This window comes from Rhinichthys klamathensis, unplaced genomic scaffold (assembly GCF_029890125.1).
Source record: "Rhinichthys klamathensis goyatoka isolate OS25496 unplaced genomic scaffold, OSU_Roscu_1.1 h1tg000029l_1, whole genome shotgun sequence".
NCBI lineage: Eukaryota > Metazoa > Chordata > Actinopteri > Cypriniformes > Leuciscidae > Rhinichthys > Rhinichthys klamathensis.
The window spans coordinates 3,773,834-3,795,214 of NW_026606579.1; the positions used below are offsets into that span (position 1 = coordinate 3,773,834).

The 21,381-nt window shown below is 39.1% G+C and overlaps 1 protein-coding gene across 6 annotated transcripts in view; it reads right to left on the reverse strand.

Moving 5' to 3' along the window:
* The window catches only part of LOC130080023 (zinc finger protein AEBP2), a 171,029-nt gene that overhangs the window by 37,251 nt on the left and 112,397 nt on the right, over nt 1-21,381 (reverse strand). For 5 of the 6 annotated variants that reach the window (XM_056245294.1, XM_056245292.1, XM_056245291.1 and 2 more), the window contains one exon: nt 8,635-8,685. In XM_056245294.1, the coding sequence (XP_056101269.1) occupies nt 8,635-8,685 (51 nt within the window). Of the gene's footprint in view, nt 1-8,634; nt 8,686-8,791; nt 8,811-21,381 lie in introns of those variants that run through there. The other variant, XM_056245293.1, reaches the window with a different exon arrangement.

A 21,381-nucleotide genomic window follows, 5' to 3' on the forward strand; every position in this document is an offset into this window, starting at 1 on the left:
GTTGCATTTTTACATGAATAGTAAGCATATTTCACCCTCAAAATAAATTAATGTAATGCAAAGAAAAACAAAAACATTATAATGATAGATTGTGTATTTTAATAATAGTTGTGGGCAGGGGTGCGCATAACTGGTGCGCATGCGTCGTAAATATAAACCATGCGCATCAGAAAACGTGGAGGGAAGCGCTTTTGAGTAACATTTTTACAGACAGGGACACATTTACTTACTGGAGTAGGATTATTCTCCATCTCTGGTATGATAGCAATCATGATGATAAGCGTGTTCATTAATGAATAGGGGCGCAACTGATCTCAGATTATCATGTGATCGTACGGACCAGACCCCACGGTTCGGCACGCATGTGATTCGCGGATTAACTGCTAACTTTAACCATCACAGAGTGAAAGTCTATCATTTGGAAGTGTTTTGTCTTGCCAATTTACACAATCAAATGATTTTAAACGCGAAGAGAGAGAGAGAGAGAGAGAGAGAGAGAGAGAGAGAGAGAGAGAGAGAGAGAGAGAGAGAGAGAGAGAGAGAGAGAGAGAGAGAGAGAGAGAGAGAGAGAGAGAGAGAGAGAGAGAGAGAGAGGCATGTTTCAGACAGCGCTCGAACACCGAATTAATTCCTCTTAGGCGTTTATTGCGCTTGAACACACTCGTACACACAAAATTATGTCAAATATACCATGTAAGATTTTTTTTGTTTTTAAAAAAGAAGCTCTAATATTCACCAAGGCTGCATTTATTTGATTGAAATTTGGAAATATTATTAAAATTTTAAGTATCTATTTTCTATGTGAATATATAGTAAAAAAAAAAATTAATTCCTGTGATTAAAAGCTGAATTTTCAGCATCATTACTCCAGTCTTCAGTGTCACATGATCCTTCAGAAATCATTCTAATATGCTGATTTGCTGCTCATTAAACATTTCTGATTAATATTATATCAATGTTGAAAACAAATGTTGAATTCTTTTTTTTCAGGATTCTTTGCTAAACTTTAAAAGAACAGCATTTATTTTACATTAAAAAAAATGTGTAGCATGATAAAATGACTTTACTGTCAGTTTTGCTGCATCCTTGATAAATAAAAAGATCAAAAATCATTCTGACCCCAAACTTTTGAATGGCAGTGTCCATAAATATAAATAAATATATATACAAGGCACATGCACAAACACATTTAAATCATCAACCAACCCAGATCTTTAACCACCAGCTCCAGATCTCTGCACCACCGCCTGAACGTAATGATATTACAGTCTTGGCCGGTGGAATGTATTCATGTTTGAGCATGGAAATGAGTTTTTAAGCATGAGAAGTGACACAAAACAAGCGTGACAAACAGTCGTAGCTCTTTAGCACCACACTGACTGTGTTTCGGCATTGCTCTCGCCCCACGACGGCAGTTTTAACAGCCAATGTGTCACAACGGCATCATAAAAATTACAGCACGACTAAATTGTGAATGAACTGAGCTGCCTGAGGACCTCACAAGACAAGAATGTTAATGGCTGCTTGTGGAAAGAGCTCTTAGATCCAGCATTTAAAGGTCCAGCAGCACAATACTGAATTGGCGGAAGGAGTCACATCGCTTTGACACTTTCACCCATGTGCAAGAGCCAAGTGTTTTTAAACCTCTAGACTGCCCTAACTACTACAAAGCACGTCAATTGTGCACTGTTGAAAAATGAGGTGGTTTTTATATGGGGTTACTTGAGATTCTTGGTGTGGCGTCCCACAAATTCCAGGAGCTCAACTCTTGTTCTGTGACGTCTGACTGCGGTGATGTTGGATGCAGACGTCTTTATTCTTGACTCAGTGTTACCGAAGGTAATGATCTGAATCCAATGAGCTTCCAGCTTTGAACCAAAATATTGTATTTGATAATTTTTTTCTTCTCTCCGTTCAAATGTTAAAAACATAATTTTTTGTCATCGTAATACACACTTAAAGCCGACCCGGGGCCGTTGTGTGAGGTGAGTTGTCTGGGAAGGTGATCGAGACGAAGATATATCCATAAGTGGACTAGTGATTTACACAACCTCTGAGCTTCCCTGACACGCCACAAATCTCCTTCTCCACACAGACACACGGCGTGATTCACAGGAAATACTGTACGACAGGAAAATACATCCTTTTGATGCCTAAGAAAACAGAGACCCTGAGGATCCCTTTGGATTATGAGTGAGTAGAAGCTTGAAATAAACATTTTCATTACACAAATAAAATATCAAATATAACATCTGTCCCACGGTTTTGATATTGTAAAACTATAAAAACAATTCTTAAAAAAAATATATATATATATATATATATATATATATATAGAAAAATGTATTTTTATTTCAGCTATAAAACCGTCATTTAAATTAAGTTGAATATATAAAATAACTCAAACTAAGTAAATGAATACTAAAAACTAAAACTAACGAAGAGACACATTTTTTTTAAATATATAAAAATATTTTTAAAAAACTACACAAAAACAACAAAATTACTAAAACTTTAAATTAAAATAAAAACATATATCAATGATATTTCTATTTCTATACAATTATATATATATATATATATATATATATATATATATATATATATATATTTTAAAGTGCACTACATAGTCAAAAATTTTGACACATCTACCCCTTTTTATTCTGAATATCTTCCATATTTAAGAATAATAGTATCACAGCTTTGAAATATCACAAATAGAAATATTGGAATAATGCCGTTACCAAAAATAAAAAAATCTTTCATTAAAAAATGAGTTATGCTACGAAACACATGTAGGCACAATGTATTTTTTGTCCAAAAAATTATATAAAAATTCTATATATATATATATATATATATATATACGCCACCGGAAGCATTTATATTGAAAATAGCCTGTTGCTAAGGCAAGCCAGGCAAAAAGAGCGTTACCTCAGGGCCCAGACCAATAAATGGTTGTTTGGGGTAAATTGGTCAACAAAAACGCCTTCTTACTCCCACTTTTTTACGACACACTGAGACTTGATCGGTTTTCTTCACTCACTCTAAAAGGGACGTTCACACTGACAGTGAATTTGCAGCGGCAAGGCAACCGGAAGTCATTTCGTTTAAATAAAAATTAGCGATTTCCATGCGGGAACACGAGTGACTATAATATAAAATAATATAATATCTTTTTTTTTTTATTGGGGCAAAATACGACAGAACATGTTCATTTGTGAGAAAAGTTTGTTCATGCAAATGAGCAGTGACGCAATGTGGCGGCTACTAATGAGTGTGAAGGTGGTTGAGCACTAACACCAACACTACATCCACTTGGGAGACCCAGTGCACCCTGGGAAAGTTTGAGGAAGAGCAAGGTCTCCTGAGGACCACACACTCACACTTCTTCACTTTCTCTCCTCTCGTCAATGTCACAAGTTCAAATATCAGCCGTGTTTGCACTACTCCACACCTTTATAAGGCATTGGAACCTGGAGATGGCTGCTTTCCACAGATCAATAAGAGGAAAACAGGCAGAAATCACGCACACGAACGACTGCACTTTGAAATGTTGTGGGTGAACGAGAACTTTGAAGTGCTAATCAGTGTTTCATGCAGCAAATAAGATACAGAGACAAAAGAAAACCACGTCCCTTAATTGACAAATGATAAAACCACTCGGTAATTAGAAAAGAGAGCAAGCTAGTGCACACGCACACACACACACACACACACACACACAAATATGTATGAACACCATGTGTGCCTGAATATGACTGTGAAGCAGAAAGAGCAGCATCGATCCTCAGGGGGAGGATATCCTTCCGATAAGACGGCTTAGACACTGAACACACACACACACACACACACACACACACACACACACACACACACACACACACACAACTCGCCTCCTACTATTCATTTGCCACTAAGCCCTGAAATGAAGACACTAGTTATTCAAGCTTGATTGTTGCACCACAGACAGGCGTGTAAAGAACATTTTGCATTCTCAGAGTTCCCACATGGAACGCTATATTTTAAACAATATTAGCATGAGCTGTTTTCTTCTACAGTCAGTTTTCACTTTAAAGTCACCATGAAATAAAAATAGGCAATTCTTATTTTTTATGGAATATTGCAATATTTGTTATAAATGATTTATCCATGGACATATTTTTTTTCTTTTTTTTTTAATTCATGTGCATCGTAATCTTGAATCAATCCCACCCCCCTCCCCCCTGCAGCTCATCTCTTCTCTGATGACGAGGGCGGGGCTTAACCTGTCACTCACATGAGATCAGCCAATAGCAAATCACAACCATCCAATCAATTCCCCATGGACAAAATCAAGCCCCGGCCACATTTGTTCTTGTTCGAGAAGCCGTTTCACTAGGGATTAGGCAAGAAAAGATGATAGCTATTTCTGCTTCATGACGACATTTAGGTCAACTACTACTTATACTAACTAGGCACTATGTACTCAACAGTAGTATAATAATTTTATACAGTTATTTTGTCATTCAGCATCAGAGTCTGTTAGCTCTTCCCCCTCAACATCAGAGTCTGTTAGCTCCTCCCCCTCAACATCAGAGTCTGTTAGTTCCTCCCCTCAACATCAGAGTCTGTTAGCTCTTCCCCCTCAACATCAGAGTCTGTTAGTTCCTCCCCTCAACATCAGAGTCTGTTAGCTCCTCCCCCTCAACATCAGAGTCTGTTAGCTCCTCCCCCTCAACATCAGAGTCTGTTAGTTCCTCCCCTCAACATCAGAGTCTGTTAGCTCTTCCCCCTCAACATCAGAGTCTGTTAGCTCCTCCCCCTCAACATCAGAGTCTGTTAGCTCCTCCCCCTCAACATCAGAGTCTGTTAGTTCCTCCCCTCAACATCAGAGTCTGTTAGCTCTTCCCCCTCAACATCAGAGTCTGTTAGCTCCTCCCCCTCAACATCAGAGTCTGTTAGCTCCTCCCCCTCAACATCAAAGGGTGCTTCTCATTTCTTATTTGTGCATCCTCGTTTCCTTTCCTCGCTTCCTTTCCTCGCGTCTCAGCTCCACCCCCTGTAGGACGCGAGGGAAGGCTGCAAGGAAAATATATTAGGACGGAGGAATTGAATGAAAGCTTTTTTATACATTGGAATACTTGATCACTCGAGCGTCACTTCACTGCGTCATCAGCAGTGCTCAAAGGATCTGCCCTTATGTTGTTAAAGTTTGTTTATTTACGAAATTCATAATACATAATAATAAAGCAAGATACCTTGTTGAAATATGTGAGTTGTGTGGTTTATGTAAACTACAAAAGTAAAGTATAAATTAAAATGATTGTGACAGATGTGAAGGGGAAGGAGAATTGATACGTGCGTCACGTTTAGTCGATAAAACTCTTCCGCAAAGGGTACACCTGTGTATCCTCGCTCATAGCTCCTCTGGAAGCCTCCTCACTCCTCGATCCTTGCCTCCTCGCGGTGCAATTAGAGAATTGAGATGTCCTTCAAGATGGCTGAGCTCGATTGGTTTCCGGGTCATAGGATGGAGGACGGAGAAGCGAGGAGACGAGGAGGGATATTGAGAAGCACCCAGAGTCTGTTAGCTCTTCCCCCTCAACATCAGAGTCTGTTAGCTCTTCCCCCTCAACATCAGAGTCTGTTAGCTCCTACCCCTTAACATCAGAGTCTGTTAGCTCCTCCCCCTCAACATCAGAGTTTATTAGCTCCTCCCCCTCAACATCACAGTCTGTTAGCTCCTCCCCCTCAACATCAAAGGGTGTGTTTGACATCGGCTGTGGCTGGATGTAACCGATCGGCGAGAGTAGCCGCGTGCAGGCGGGGAGGAGCTGCAAATGGAGACGTGAAGTCGGACACTTTCTGGTTCCCGTAGTGACAGCTCACGTGGTTTTTGAATACTTTACCACAGCTGAAGTGAAATAAATTCAATATTTGCCAAATGCACAGATGTTTCAGACACATTTTCATTCAATACTTTATGTACTGCTTCATACTGCATCTGTTTGAACAAGAATAAAGTTCAAAATAGCCACTATCAATGAAGTGCAGTCGACGTTTTTAATCACTTTTATTTTGATAAACATAACACAATATAGCCTAACATCACGACTACATGAAAAGAGTGTTTACTGTTATAAAAAACTGATTTGTGAGCTTTAGTGGAACTAAAGGTGTGAGAATAAACACGAAACGCACGTGATCGTTGTCATGCGGTGAATCCGGCCAATCGTGGAACAGCTGTGTCGTCATCAGAGCTCGTGCAGCCCCGAGCAGCCGCTCTTCAGAAGCTGCGCTGGCTGAGTTCTCCGGCTGCTCTCGAATCGCTCTCGCGGTATTTTGATGGCATACGTCACAGTCACGTGGCGTCGGCGCTGTATCAAGTCGGACAACATTTCTAACCGGCAAGCACTGCTTCAAGTCAGCCGCCGATCGGTCTGCGCAGAGCTGCATGAAGTCGAACAAGCCTAGAGTCTGTTAGCTCCTCCCCCTCAACATCAGAGTCTGTTAGCTCCTCCCCCTCAACATCAGAGTCTGTTAGCTCCTCCCCCTCAACATCAGAGTCTGTTTGCTCCTCCCCCTCCACCATAAAGTGCACTTTTTCTTTTTATAAATTTCAGCGTGAACAAACAACTACCACTATTTATACTACAAAACGGCGCATAAGTACATGAATGGGGATGTGTTTCTCTCTCTCACACACACACACACACACATACATAAATTGCAAATCACTCACAAAGAACAACGATTACACACACAAGTGTTCTTTCCTCATGTGGATTGTTCCTGCTATCAGCTCACAGCCTTATGGTCGTCTCAAGGCCCAGTGCATTGTGGGAGGTTGGCCCAGCACGCTCTGACAGCTCTGTTGTAAGACACGCTGACTGACAGCTGTTTTCTAAGCTCATGTTCATCTCGTGCGGTGCACGCTCATGTAAGCCCTGATGTGTATTATGCTTTAACGTGTGTCTCTGTCAGCGCTGTAATAGCTGTAACTCATCTCTGGCTGTGTAGGTTTACCACAGCAGCTTTTGATGCAAATCCCCTCGCGGAAACAACAGACCTCCGTTCACACACGACCCCGGATGAAATCACTGTCCTTCTGACGGGCTGCACCGCAAGGCCCCGATGCCAAAGTCTCGAGTGACCCGACAGAAAGAAAAAAAGAGTTTCCTTTCTGTCAGAGGCAAAGGCATAAATAGGTGGAGGTTACACCGCTGGGAATGAAAGAAACACCAAGGGACGAACGCAGGGGCACAGAGTACAGAAACACGTCAGTAAAGACGTCAACACTACTCCCTGCTCTCACCCAGCCGTGAAGAGAACTAGATAAAATGTGCAAACACATTAGCATATGTGCGCGCACACACACACACACACGCACACACACACTAGGGAGTTCCTGAATAAAATAAAATAAAGTGTAAAAGCACAAACTCAGTAAATCTAAAACACACACACACATCCAAAATAATCATTCTGGGTCATATGTCAACAAATGTCTTAATCTATAAGATAAAATATTATCCATTACATAATTCGGTAACACTTCACAGTCTTCACATAACTCCAAAGTTGGGATTAAAAAACAAAACAAAAGGACATTCACAAGACGCCAAATATAGATTCATAGTACTTTACCATTGATGTACCGTTTATCCTTGTAGTTCTTTAACAACATCATCCTCCATGAAGTGACATTATTTTGGTGGGAAAACATACTTTAATGGGAAAGCATGTTGCTTAAAATCTGATGTACTTCTTTCCATTACACAAGCATATCACAAAGTTGCAAAGTTCAAAAGGAACTGCAGGAACAGGACAGACTCTCTTCTTGCCAAGTGTAATGTCGTCACTGATGATGTTTAAAAGACATCATATCCCGGGCTACAACCAGGAGGCCAGATAGGGGTCACCACCTCACATATTCATTTACACTGCGGTCATAATGATTAATCAGAGATCTAGCAACAAAACAAACTACTCATAACTCACATTTCACCACAAAATCAGAAGATTAGAACTGATATTTTGCATAAAAAACTTTTTTTGGACTTGCTTAAGTGTCACATTATTTTCATGACAATTAAGCACAAATTAACCTCCACTTTTCATTAATGACAATTTTAACTTTTGAACTTTGTAATATGCTTGTGTAATTTAAAGAAGTACAGCAGACTTTAAGCAACATGCTTTCCCACTAAAATATTATATTATAATGTCATTTCCATAATGCAATTCAAATTCATAAAATTTTCAAATTATTTTCAATGATATTGCAATTTTTTAACTATAATATACAATAATTTTTTTATGAACTTAAATAAGTGCGACTAAAAGGCAATTCAACAAATATTACTATGATGAATAAATAAATAACTTTTCAAATTAAACTAACGAGAAATTAAAATATGCTTAATTGTTTTGAAAATAGTGTCGCAAGGCAAATAAACAGAACATAAGAATAAAAATAAACAAATAAACGTTTTCTTTAAGTAAAAATTAATTTTTTATTTCTCTGATTTTGCGGTGAAATGTAGCCCAGAGATGTTCTTTCAGGTTTCATCAGGTTCAGATCTTTTTCAATCATCCACACACACACACACACACGCACACACACACACACACACACACACACACACTGACCTGAGATCCTCGGGCACCTCTTTTGTGGTCCCATTCTTGCTGTGGGAGCATCTGTGGACAGACACACAGGATGTTTTGAGTCACACACACAGAACGATGCAGCACATATTCCATTCACCATTCATTATACAGCATCTAGTGAGGCTACACGCTCTACCTCGCTCACTAAAAATACAGCACACAGAGAGAGAAAGAGAGAGAGAGAGAGAGAGAGAGAGAGAGAGAGAGAGAGAGAGAGAGAGAGAGAGAAATCAGGGCCTCCAGGGATGCCTCTCTCTCTCTCTCTCTCTCTCCCCCCTCCCTCCCGCACACTTTCCATTTTGTTCAGTGACACACGCTCATAATTCAATTTCACAGTCAGGCTGCCTTTACTCTGTGCTCTTCGCCTCTTAACAGCTCCTCAAAGGCTGTAAACTTTACACACTCTAATTAACAGACAGTAGGAGGTTTCCGCAGGCGGCAAAAAACAGGCCTCGTTGACTCAAGAGTCGCAAAAAAAAAAGAAAAAAAGTGTTGCCCACAATTGAATAGCACCCTTTTCGAGAAACACCAGCGGACGGAAAGCAGGGGAGCGCGGGTCGCCCTCTCAACCCCCGCCGAAATAGCCTCAGGACTCAAGCCTGGGAAACTAGACTTTTATAAATAAAATGTAGCTATTTGGATGAATATTTTCCTTTGGTTTGAGTGGAGAGGAAGCCAAACAAATGGCATTCTGGCTGGGTTTATTGTATACAGCGAGACAGGCTGTAAATCAGGGTACTTGCTCCGGCCACCCTCAATCCCGTCAGCTCCCTGGTACACGATGTGACCTGGCACTGCATGTAAACACCACGCCATAGCAGAACTACAGGAGTATTCACAGCTGGAGGACGTCCTAATAAATACAAATAGACTTTCCAAAGTTGGGCGAAACGGTCATGGAAAACTCAAAAATAGTTCACATTTGACATAATCTGTCAGCGAAGGAATATATTTTGCAGTCCCTATTATGCCTTTTCGATATTCTGACATGTCGTGTGTAATATACAGTTGCGGTTTGTGAATGTAAAAGATACAGATGTACAGATAAATGGAGTTATTGTCTTCCAAAAGAAAGAACCGATTCTGAACTGCTGAAACTGAACAGTCTTCCTGCTCGAACCCATAGGGTTTGTAACCAATAGGCATAATGCCAGTCTATGTCTTCATTGGCTGCCCATGAATAACGTCTACTTTGACCCTCAATCAATCTTTGACCAATCAGAGCAGAGTAGACCAATCACAACAGACTGGGCCATCTGACCAATCAGAGCAGAGGAAGCTCTCGGAAAGGCGGGGTTTAGAGAGACTGAATCCTTGATCAAACCGTTTCAGACGCTGTGAGAAAACAGGTGATGCTGCAATGTATATTATGAGAAAATGTAAATTATAAGAAAAAAATAAAACTTTAAAATAAGTCTCTCTTCTTTGTGCATGTGAATATGACAATCATTCAGTACCATGATACCGGCACTGAACTTTTTGCAAGTTTTCTTTCTGTCTTTCACATAACAGCATGATATTATGACAGGCTGTAAATGGTTCTGTCGTTAACTCCGTGTCAATCAGAGGAATCTCGGCCGGGCCGCTGCGGGTTACATAATGTTACGTAAAGGCTCTTTGGCCGAGCCGTGTCCTCAACCCAGGTTTTAGGTAACCAACGGCTGTCATTCATGACATTGCCATCGTGCATTCATTCATTACTGTGAGTGATCATTTGCTAGCAAAGAAGTCCTTTCACAGGCTCTTAAGAGCACAATCCTGTTTCTATTCATACATAAATAATAAAGATGATTCACAAACAAACTGCTCCTTTAAGCAAGTTCTTTTCGTTTGGTTTGGCATTGTATATTGAAACCATGAGAACATGAACAATTATTAAAAAAAAATCAGAGTGACAGAAGCATCTGACGGAACCCTTTAAGATTCTATATAGAACCTTTTCTTTTAACAGTGTATCAGTTTTTATTTATTTATTGAATAAACCATTTGAACGAACTGATTCTCTAAAAGTACGTATGCAGTGTAGCTTAAAAAGTGTTTTAGTTGCAGTTATTTGATGACAACAAATATTATATAGATCCAGACTTATGATGAACCGTTGTCCTTCGGTTATGACCAATATTATATCAGAAAATAAGACATCAGTGCATCCGCGAAGGAGAATACACAAGTCAGTTTACTTGCGATTGAGCTTCTGGACAGGCGTATCTACCGTCACAACAAAACATCTTTAGCAGGAATCCTTCACACGTTTGCAGCCGACTTCCAGAGAGAAACGCTTCTTTGAAAAGTCAACATTGCACAGACAAAACCTGCCAGCCTTTCTGTCCGGGGGTTCATTTCACTGAAACGGCAGTGTGGCATTCAGCTGCTATATTAATAACAGAGCCTGACGTAGATCCAGCCTCATCTACCGCTGTCAAAATCATTAAACTATTCATAAAACACAGGAGAATGGGCAAAGGAGAGATTTTCCAAGGTATTTCAAAGGCTTTCCATCTGACCACAGCCAGCGCCGTCCCTCAGATCAGCCTTTATTTACACATAATTGAACCATTACCTTACTTGCCCTCCATTTAAAAGCAAGAGAAAGATATTCGCAAACACAAAACAGCACCTAAAATTGGATTTAACAGCATCTTCACAAATATTTATCTACCCTGATTCAAAAGCGGCGCTCGCTAGAGAGGATTTCTCAGGGGACCGACACTAACGGGCCGTGTTAATGAGATTTCTCTTTATTCAGACGTCATTGTAGCGAGGACAGACAATAATCTGCCATTAATAACCGAGCTCTCCATTTTCTAAGCGAAAGGGTTGAATGGAGGAGAACTAGTCGTGACAGAATGGCGCAGCTCTCAGAGGACTAAGTGACAGATGAGGCAATCCTCATAATAAGGCGCATGATGCAGCAGTGCTTTAATATTGCATGAACGAGCTGCAGCCGGCAGTCCCGCTAACAGCAAACACTCGCTCTTCCAGCGCTCTCTCTCTCTCTCTCTCTCTCTCTCTCTCTCTCTCTCTCCAGTGATGTTCGGAACAACCCTTCTACTACTTTTTCTGCAGTATGCATACTGTGCACAGTGCGTGTGTGTGAATTTTCCTTATGAATGGAATACCGCATAACCTACTAAAAATTGCAAAAATGTGAAGTAGTATGCCTAAACAAGTAGCACTGCATGGGACTGCATTTTTTATTGCCTGCATCCCTTTTATGGGACTTCATTTTTATTCTACTTTTGGTTTTTAAAAAACAACAACATAAATGGACTTAAAAAAACTAAAACTAAAAACTATATATTAATAATGTATTTATTTAATATTTATTACTACTACTACTACTACTAATAATAATAATTATCATTAATTATATAATGATATTAATAAATTATAGTTAATGAATAATATTTATTATTTTAAATAAAAACTATGGGACTCTAAAGTATCTTTTATTGGCTTTTTTTTATTCTAAATGGTTTAAGAATAACCATAAATAGACCTAAAATAATCCAAAATAAAAGCTATATATAAAATGTATTATTATTATATTTTATTGTATACTATTATTATATTACATTTTAATAAAAATAACTATAAATTTAAATATTTGTTTAAATAAAAATAAATAGATTTAAAATAACCCAAAATAAAACATAAAACGTATTAAATATTAAATCAATATTAAATATAAAATATATTTAATACAAATATAATGTAAATCATTTATATTGGTTTATAATTACAAAAAATATAATATTTAACCCTAAAAAGGTAAAATTTGTATAAACACATACTAAGACTAAACTGGACATTTCTTTAAAAACAGTTGATGTAACAACAATGTAGCATGCTACTATTTGAAAACATTGCATATTATAAATGGTTCCTTCTAGTATGCAGTAAAGTATGCAGTATAGTATGCAGTATAGTATGCAGTATAGTATGAAGTATGCAGTATAGTATGCAGTATAGTAGTAAAGTATGCAGTAAAGTATGCAGTATAGTATGCAGTATAGTATGCAGTATAGTAGTAAAGTATGCAGTAAAGTATGCAGTAAAGTATGCAGTAAAGTATGCAGTATAGTATGCAGTAAAGTATGCAGTATAGTATGCAGTAAAGTATGCAGTATAGTATGCAGTAAAGTATGCAGTATAGTATGCAGTATAGTATGCAGTATAGTATGCAGTATAGTAGTAAAGTTTGCAGTATAGTTTGCAGTATAGTATGCAGTAAAGTATGCAGTATAGTACTGTTGTCAAAAATATCGATATTTCGATAAATATCGATACTGAAATATCTGAACGGTACCAATACTACTTACCCGAAGTATCGATACTAGCCGAGCGGTCACTTTCACTTCTCTCCAAAGGCGCGTTGACGCCACACGTGACGCACTCGTCTCATTCGCTCTGGTTAAATAGCAAAAGTGAAGTGAATGGAAAGATTGCGAGGGTGGCGCCCCCGCGACCGGCTTTGGTTGATTGATAAAGAACACCGCGATCGGGCATGTCGGAGAATAGCGCGCACACGCATAGAAAACACACCGCGAGCAGGCATGTCGGAGAATACGCGGACACGCGCTTCACACTGTGAGCGTGCTGCGGGCACCCAAAAGATTGTTTGACTATCAATAATCCCTAACATCACTCATTTTTAAAAATTATTTTATAGGTGAAAACAGACTTAAGGAACAGGCTCCAGGGGTAGGCTACTATTTAACAGCATATGCTCAGCATCAGGGGTGTTTGTTATTTGGACAGACCTGTCCCCACTGCTAAAAAAATCCTGAAAGAAACACTGTAACTCTTCTCATTTTAACTTTTCTGAAACATTATCCAAGATGGCCTAGTATTGTTGTTGATATGAGTCTCTGTTGTCTAATATTTACACCGTTTTCTTAAAGTTAACATAATCTGACTAAGGAATCTTAGACAAGTAAAAATTGTTGTGGTCAAATGTAAATTAACTTGTGCCTATTTAACTTTATTCAAAAATGATTATTTAATTCTGCAATTTTCCTTCATTAGCGATTACCATCAATTTGATTACACAGATACTAATTAAACTAAAAAGCTAGACAATGGCATCTCTGAATTCAATAATGAAATGCCTTTAACTGAAAATTGAATGTTTAATCTTATTATTATACATTACTGACACTCTATCCTCCAATTTGATATTGTTAAGTGCTTTTTTGTTACAGTATATTTTAATCTTTGATAACAGTAGGTAATAAAAATACAACGGATCATGTAAGCTCTGGTCCAATTAAAAAAATATTAACAAATAGAACTCGGGACATTTTTGTTCATGTAAAATATACCTCATTGTCATGTTCTAGACTTGTTATATTTAGCTTTAAATACAAAAAATACCCCCTTAATATTGTGGCATTTTTTTTCTCTGTGGTATCGAAAATGGTATCGAATATCGATATTTTCAAGGTATCGTATCGAAGTTAGAAATTCTAGTATCGTGACAACACTACAGTATAGTAGTAAAGTATGCAGTATAGTATGCAGTATAGTAGTAAAGTATGCAGTAAAGTATGCAGTATAGTATGCAGTAAAGTATGCAGTAAAGTATGCAGTAAAGTTTGCAGTATAGTATGCAGTATAGTAGTAAAGTTTGCAGTATAGTTTGCAGTATAGTATGCACTATGCAGTAAAGTATGCAGTATAGTAGTAAAGTATGCAGTATAGTATGCAGTATAGTATGCAGTATAGTATGCAGGAAAGTATGCAGTATAGTATGCAGTATAGTATGCAGTATAGTATGCAGTAAAGTATGCAGTATAGTATGCAGTAAAGTAGTAAAGTATGCAGTATAGTATGCAGTAAAGTAGTAAAGTATGCAGTATAGTATGCAGGAAAGTATGCATTATAGTATGCAGTAAAGTATGCAGTATAGTATGCAGTAAAGTAGTAAAGTATGCAGTATAGTATGCAGTAAAGTAGTAAAGTATGCAGTATAGTATGCAGTAAAGTAGTAAAGTATGCAGTATAGTATGCAGTATAGTATCCAGTTTAGTATGCAGTAAGCATTACTCTAGTATTCCATTCTGGAAACTCTGGCTGTTTTCTTCACGTGACCTCCCTCAGCTTGAGCCTAAAGCAGGACTTGAGACGCATCTCTCAGCCATTTCGCCACTAATGCGCTTTTAATAATGTAGAGACTGTGGGTGAGCTGGAAATCACACAGGACTGAACGCAGCCCAGTGCTTGACTACTGCTCGCTTATTTCACAATGATTCATTCATATCCAGCCTCCTGCACATTCACAGAGCTTACTCCACACACACTTGTGTTCTCTATCGCTTCATTTGAATACATGTACAATAACTGAGCCATTTCTCATGCACTGCTTTCAGTTGTTTAAGAGAAGGATAATACGGGGGTAAAAGCTATAAATATGCTCTTTATTTGTGCATCTGCAAATGTCTGTCTGTGTGCAGAGACTGTAAAGTGAATAATCATAACTGAATAATAGCCTCCAATCATTCCAAGCTCACGACACTTCTCGCTTGCATGTCATAACGGGTTAGATTAAGTGCAAATTATGCACACTTTTTAATAAGGCTGGATTTTTAGTCAAGAGTGCTTGTTCACCCCCTCGCTCCCCTCCTCACTTTCGCTTGTTCTGCCCATTTAATTGACTTTATTGACTGCTCCTCCTCTGACGGCCTGCAGGTGGCGCAGTGAATGGAATCCTAATGGCGCCAGCGCAGCGTTTCTGTGAGAGGAGTTACTGTGGAACATGAGAGAAAAACACTGCTGAGCTGCCAAAACACTTTAAAAGGAAAACAGAGAAAGGAAAGTGACATGCGGTATAGATATAAGACCGTTCTCACATCTGAATATATCTATCATAATTCACTGAAAAGATTCACTTTCAAACTAATTTCGGTCAGAAATTGCAGGCTGCAAATATGATTTTCTAAACAAGTATTTGTGTCTTGATTTCCTGTAAAATATCTAAACATTCTTAGGATACATTTACTTGAGAAGCAAATTGACATGGAAAGTCTTGTTTACTGAAACAATTCGGCAAAATTAAGTATGCTTAAAACAATAACAAATATCTGCCAATGGGGTAAGAAAAATAAAACTAGTTTTCCGTTTGAATTGGGTTTATTATTCTGATCCCATTGGCATATATTTCTTTCTTCTTTTAAGTATAAACTCACTTACATCTCAAAATGTTTTAGTACACAATACTTAATACATAAGAATATTTAGATATTACTGGAAAACAAGTAAAAAAAAAAATACTAAAGAAAATAATTTTCTAGCAGTGCATTGAATTAAACAGACAAATTTGAAGTAGAAAGACTGAAATTTTTACTATCATATCATAATCGGACATATTTTAGAGAATAAAGCCTGATATTCAATTAGAGAATATGTAAGGGACGTGCATTAAGAAAGTAAATCAGGCCATTTTTGATTTTATGACGACTTTAATGAACATGAAATCAAATTTAATAAAGCGGAGAGGCGTTGCATTTAAACTCAATTGATAGGTAATGATCTTTAAGATGTTAATTCCTATTATTATGACATTGATTGAGCAAACACAACGGCATTCGTCACTTGTCACAAGCGTCACCTTGGTTGGTTTGATCTGCTCTGTTGAGAAACAGCATAAATATTTGTTAAAAGATGACAGCGACTGACAAAAGCCCATGCGAGTGATATGGATGCGGTCATACGGTGCGATAATGACTTTTCAGGATCTGTTCTAGGTCACTGGGCCTGACTGGCGGTGGACATCCCTGTGCGCTTGTGAAAAGTGATTCTGTCCACACTAATATATCCTGGTCTAAAGACAAAAACAAGAGAGCTGGACAGGAAATGCTTGGCCTCCCCTGAGACCTCGACCTCTGACCTGACTCAGATCCAGTCCCAGAGGTTTGGTGGAGGGGTGTTGGGTGAAGGAACAAAGGACCCTGGAGAAGGAGTTTTAGGTTTCCAGGAACAGAGAGACAGAAGCACTGGCCAGACAAACCTTCATATCACCATTAAAATACTGGAGCAATGAACTTTAGCACAGCCTCTACATATTGCACAATACATCAAGTTCATAGATAGAGTGAAATAAAGAACGCTAAAATGATAGAACGATAGATAGACGGACAAATAGATCAAGCGGTAGATAGAACGATAGATAGAACGATATACATAGATCAAACGATATAACAATAGATGATAGATAGATAAATAGATAGATAGATGGACAGATAGATCACGCGTTAGATAGGTAGATAGAACGATAGATAGAACGATAGATACATAGATAGATCAAACGATATAACAATAGATAGATAGATAGATAGATAGATAGATAGATAGATAGATATAGATAGATAGATCAAGCGGTAGATAGATAGATAGATAGATAGATAGATAGATAGATAGATAGATAGATAGATAGATAGATAGATAGATAGATACATAGATAGATCAAACGATATAACAATAGATATATAGATAGATAGATAGATAGATAGATAGATAGATAGATAGATAGATAGATAGATAGATAGATAGATGGACAGATGGATAGATAGATCAAGCGGTAGATAGATAGATAGATAGATAGATAGATAGATAGATAGATAGATAGATAGATAGATAGATAGATAGATAGATAGATAGATAGATAGATAGATAGACAGATAGATCAAGCGGTAGATAGATAGATAGATAGATAGATAGATAGATAGATAGATAGATAGATAGATAGATAGATAGATAGATAGATGGAAAGATAGATAGATGGACAGATAGATAGATAGATAGATAGATAGATAGATAGATAGATAGATAGATAGATAGATAGATAGATAGATAGATAGATAGATAGATAGATAGATAGATAGATAGATAGACGGACAGATAGATCACGCGGTAGATAGAACGATAGATACATAGATAGATCAAACGAAAGAACGATAGATAGAATGATAGATTTGTGATCATATCATTTGTAATAAGATTTGTTTTAAACTATCAAGAGTAATTCCCTACTAATTCTTGCTAAATGATTTTCAAGAAATATAAAAACCTTTTTAGAAAGTTACAAAATTCCTGACAGAATAAAAAAGAAATTCCACATTCACGCTGAACCTCACACATCATTAACTACACATGCTAATCAAAGTGAGGGTGTTGCTAAAACATGTTCAACGCCAATAAATCCCCTACTGTATTTGCTATTTGACTGAGCTCAGGCACAACTCTGGCCAAATCTCTCTGTCACACTTGCGTCACTCCACAGGAAGGCCAAATTTACTGTGTGTGTCAATATGCATCGGGAATTAGCCAACTGCCTAGCAAAGAGGAAAACCCAGCACTTCAGCACAACGTCTTTCAGCGTTCTGTTCGCGCATCTAACCTACATTGCGAAAGCCGACACATTCCAGTCCATTTGCAGTTTGCGTGCAGCTCCGCACAAAAAAACCCTGGCGCGTTTGGCCCGCGGTGTAAAGCTTTTAATGCCGCCAACAGTCTGACTGCTGAAACGTATCCTTCAGTGCCACAAGGGCCGCTGTTTAAACCCAGCGAACGGCTCCACACTGTAACCCTCTGTGCTCCAGTCAAAGCGGCCAGAGGAACAAATTGCTCCCCAGGACTCCATTTTCTGTTTCTTAGCTGCTCGAAACTGAGCGGAGCCACAACAGCGTTAACACCATATCATTACATGTTACACAGCATGAGCAATGGAACGGCCTGAGCTAACGGGACCGCATGCACTGAGCCATAAAACCTCGGAAAAGACACACGAGGCAGTCCGTTTGGCAGCGCGGGCATTTTCAGAACAAAGAGCTATTCGTTTCAAACTACGCTGTGCGCTAGTACAACACTGACAGAGCGTGATTAAGTTTACCCGCCGCAACTAATATATTCTGGGCCTGTGAGAGCTGTCAAGTAAAGGCTATTAGAGGACACTTGCATTGACCAGATGAAGGGTTTTCGCTCACTGAGGTGTAATTGAGTGTATTAGGGATGATGGGATTGTGAGCAGGAGTTTGGCCGCTGTTCGCTGTCAAGCCGATATGGCCCACATTCTGGAAATGTCAAGTTTGTAATGAATGAAGTGCATTGCAGATTCAAGACAGGGATGAGGGGTGATGAACCTTTTGCATGCACAATTGTGACTGACATCCACATTCCCTGTGAAGGATCTGTGTGTGAGAAAGAAAGAAGGAATGTGTGTGTCAACATGATTATTAGTGCTGGTTTGCGAGGCAATAGAGGAGAACAGGGACTGTAAATTGCTTTTCTTCATTTCGTTCATGTGCCGCTGCTTTGTTAAATGCAGAACGCGAATTCTCACTTTGGGACACTGGGACAGATAAAAGATGGTAAAAGAAGCCCGAATGCAATGATGCGTAAAAGACCGTCAACAGGAAGATGAAGGAGGAATGACAGGAAGAGGAAGTCAACACAGGTCCACAAAAGAGGACCAAATAAATTTGACATTTTTACAAATATTATTTATATTACAATTATATTAAAAAAATATTTAACAGTATATTAAATAATCAAATATTTCATATTAAATACTGATGAAATATTAATCAAAGTTTTTAATTTGTTATTTTTTTAAAAACTTTTTATTGGTTATTTTATTTCTTAAGCATGTTATGATTATTTATTGATTATTTTTTAAACCCCTTTTACGTAAAGCATTTTAAATTACAACTACGCAATAAATGTGCTATCCCTAAATACTAATTTTAAAGGAAAACACAAATCTATTAATTTTTAAAAAAAAACTAAGGCTTTTAAAACTCAAAATGTGCAAACTTTTTTAGTTATTCCATTGCACCGCTGTCGGTGTATGAATGAGTGAGTGAATGGGTGAATGCGAGTCAATATGTAAAGCGCTTTGGTGGCCATTGGGTCTGTGAAAGTGCTATATATGGCGCTTTTCCACTGCATGGAACGGTACGGTTCGGTTCGGTACGGCACGCTTTGGCGCTTTTCCACTGCATGGTCCGGTTCGGTACGGCTCACTTATGGCGCATTTCCACTGCATGGTCCGGTACGGTACGGCTCGCTTCGGCTCGCTTTAAATGGTACCTGCTCTGTTGAGGTTCCAAGCGTACCGTACCTATACTAAAATGTGACGTGAAAACACAACAGATCACTGATTGGTCAGACAGACAGAATCGTCACTATCAGCTTCATTGTATTTGCGACACGAGACACTAAACCCACTCGATTTAAATAGCCAGTAGACAACAGCCACCGCTGTAGCACCTGTTTTAAAACTACTTGCTTGACTTGCTTGAAGAAAAAAGAAAGAAAGAAAACTTCCATAAAAAAGAAATGGCTGAATCGTGGTCAGTGGACGAAGTGCAGACGTTCGTCTCGTTGGTTGCCGAGGAGCGGATAAACTATAACGGTCCATCTATAATCCCACCCACTTTGAAGCGGTACTAACTGCAGTGGAAAAGCAAACCGAGCTAAAGCGAGCCGAGCCGTGCCGTGCCGAGCCGAGTCGTACCAGCAGTGGAAAAGCGAAGCGAGCCGAACCCTGCCGTGCCGAGCCGAACCGTACTGAGCCGTACCAGCAGTGGAAAAGCGCAAATAAATGCAGTCCATTTACCATTTCTTTCAAATGCAATTCATTCATAATTCAACTTACATTTAATATTAAAATTATGCAACTGAATAAGAGTTCTGCAGCAGAGGGGAACATTTCCAAATCATTAATCCATTTCTTTAATTGTGTGCGTCCAAACAGGAATGCTGTAGAGAAAGCATGCTGTCAAAGTTGTGCAGGTGAGAACAAGCAAACAGCGAAACCAGCCCCATATATTGACACACGTTCAGGGCCGTTCGCTCACACACACAGTCATAAAGATTCCTCTTCAAGATGGTGTCAGCTCCAACAAGCTCGAGCTGGACCACCCAGCACTGTATATGCTCACCGCTGTGAGTTACAGCACATAAATATGGCATCCGACGTCAGTGACAAACGGGCCGTCCGCGCTTCAAGAGGTGACAGTCGGCGCCTTGATTCTCACCGTCTCTGTCTCCTTAATCTAAACAACCCCTGCTCTGTTAAAACGTCTGAGACAAGTTCACATGCAACCTTCACGGTCCGCCAATGGGCACAGGTTAAAACGGGGCAGCGAGAAGCAAGTGACGAATCTGTTCTTTGTTCGTACGACAGGCCCGCCGAGAACATTGTGTTCAGTCGAAGTGCTTCTGGCCAATTAAAAGCCTCCTCTCTCAGCGCTGCTCTCCAGGTCGCTCTCGGGGAGTGAGTGAGAGTGACGTAGGCGGCCTGAGATCTCATGCTGTGTTCACGTTGCCTCTGGCAGGGCCTTGTATGGAATAAAAGCACCGGAGAGGAGACTGCCAGTCACACAAAGGCTTGGGGAGAACAGCCTGCGAACGAGAGAGCTGCAGAAGGTCTTGGCCTCATTAGCGTAACGAGAGATGCACAATGAGGCTCATCGAAGCATCTGTCGATCCCCCTGTGTGCCTTCGCGAGGCGTATTGCATTTACAGTGGCGTTTACACTGTCAACAGGCCTCGACTGCTTCGCAACACACATACCCCGTCACATTTATTTGTATAGCGCTTTCACAATACACACCGTTTCAAAGCAGCTTTACTGTTATGTCTATGATGTCAATAGTGTCAGTAAGATGAAAATTAAGTCATCATTTACTCATCCTGGTGTTGTTCTCATGCCACATGCCCTTC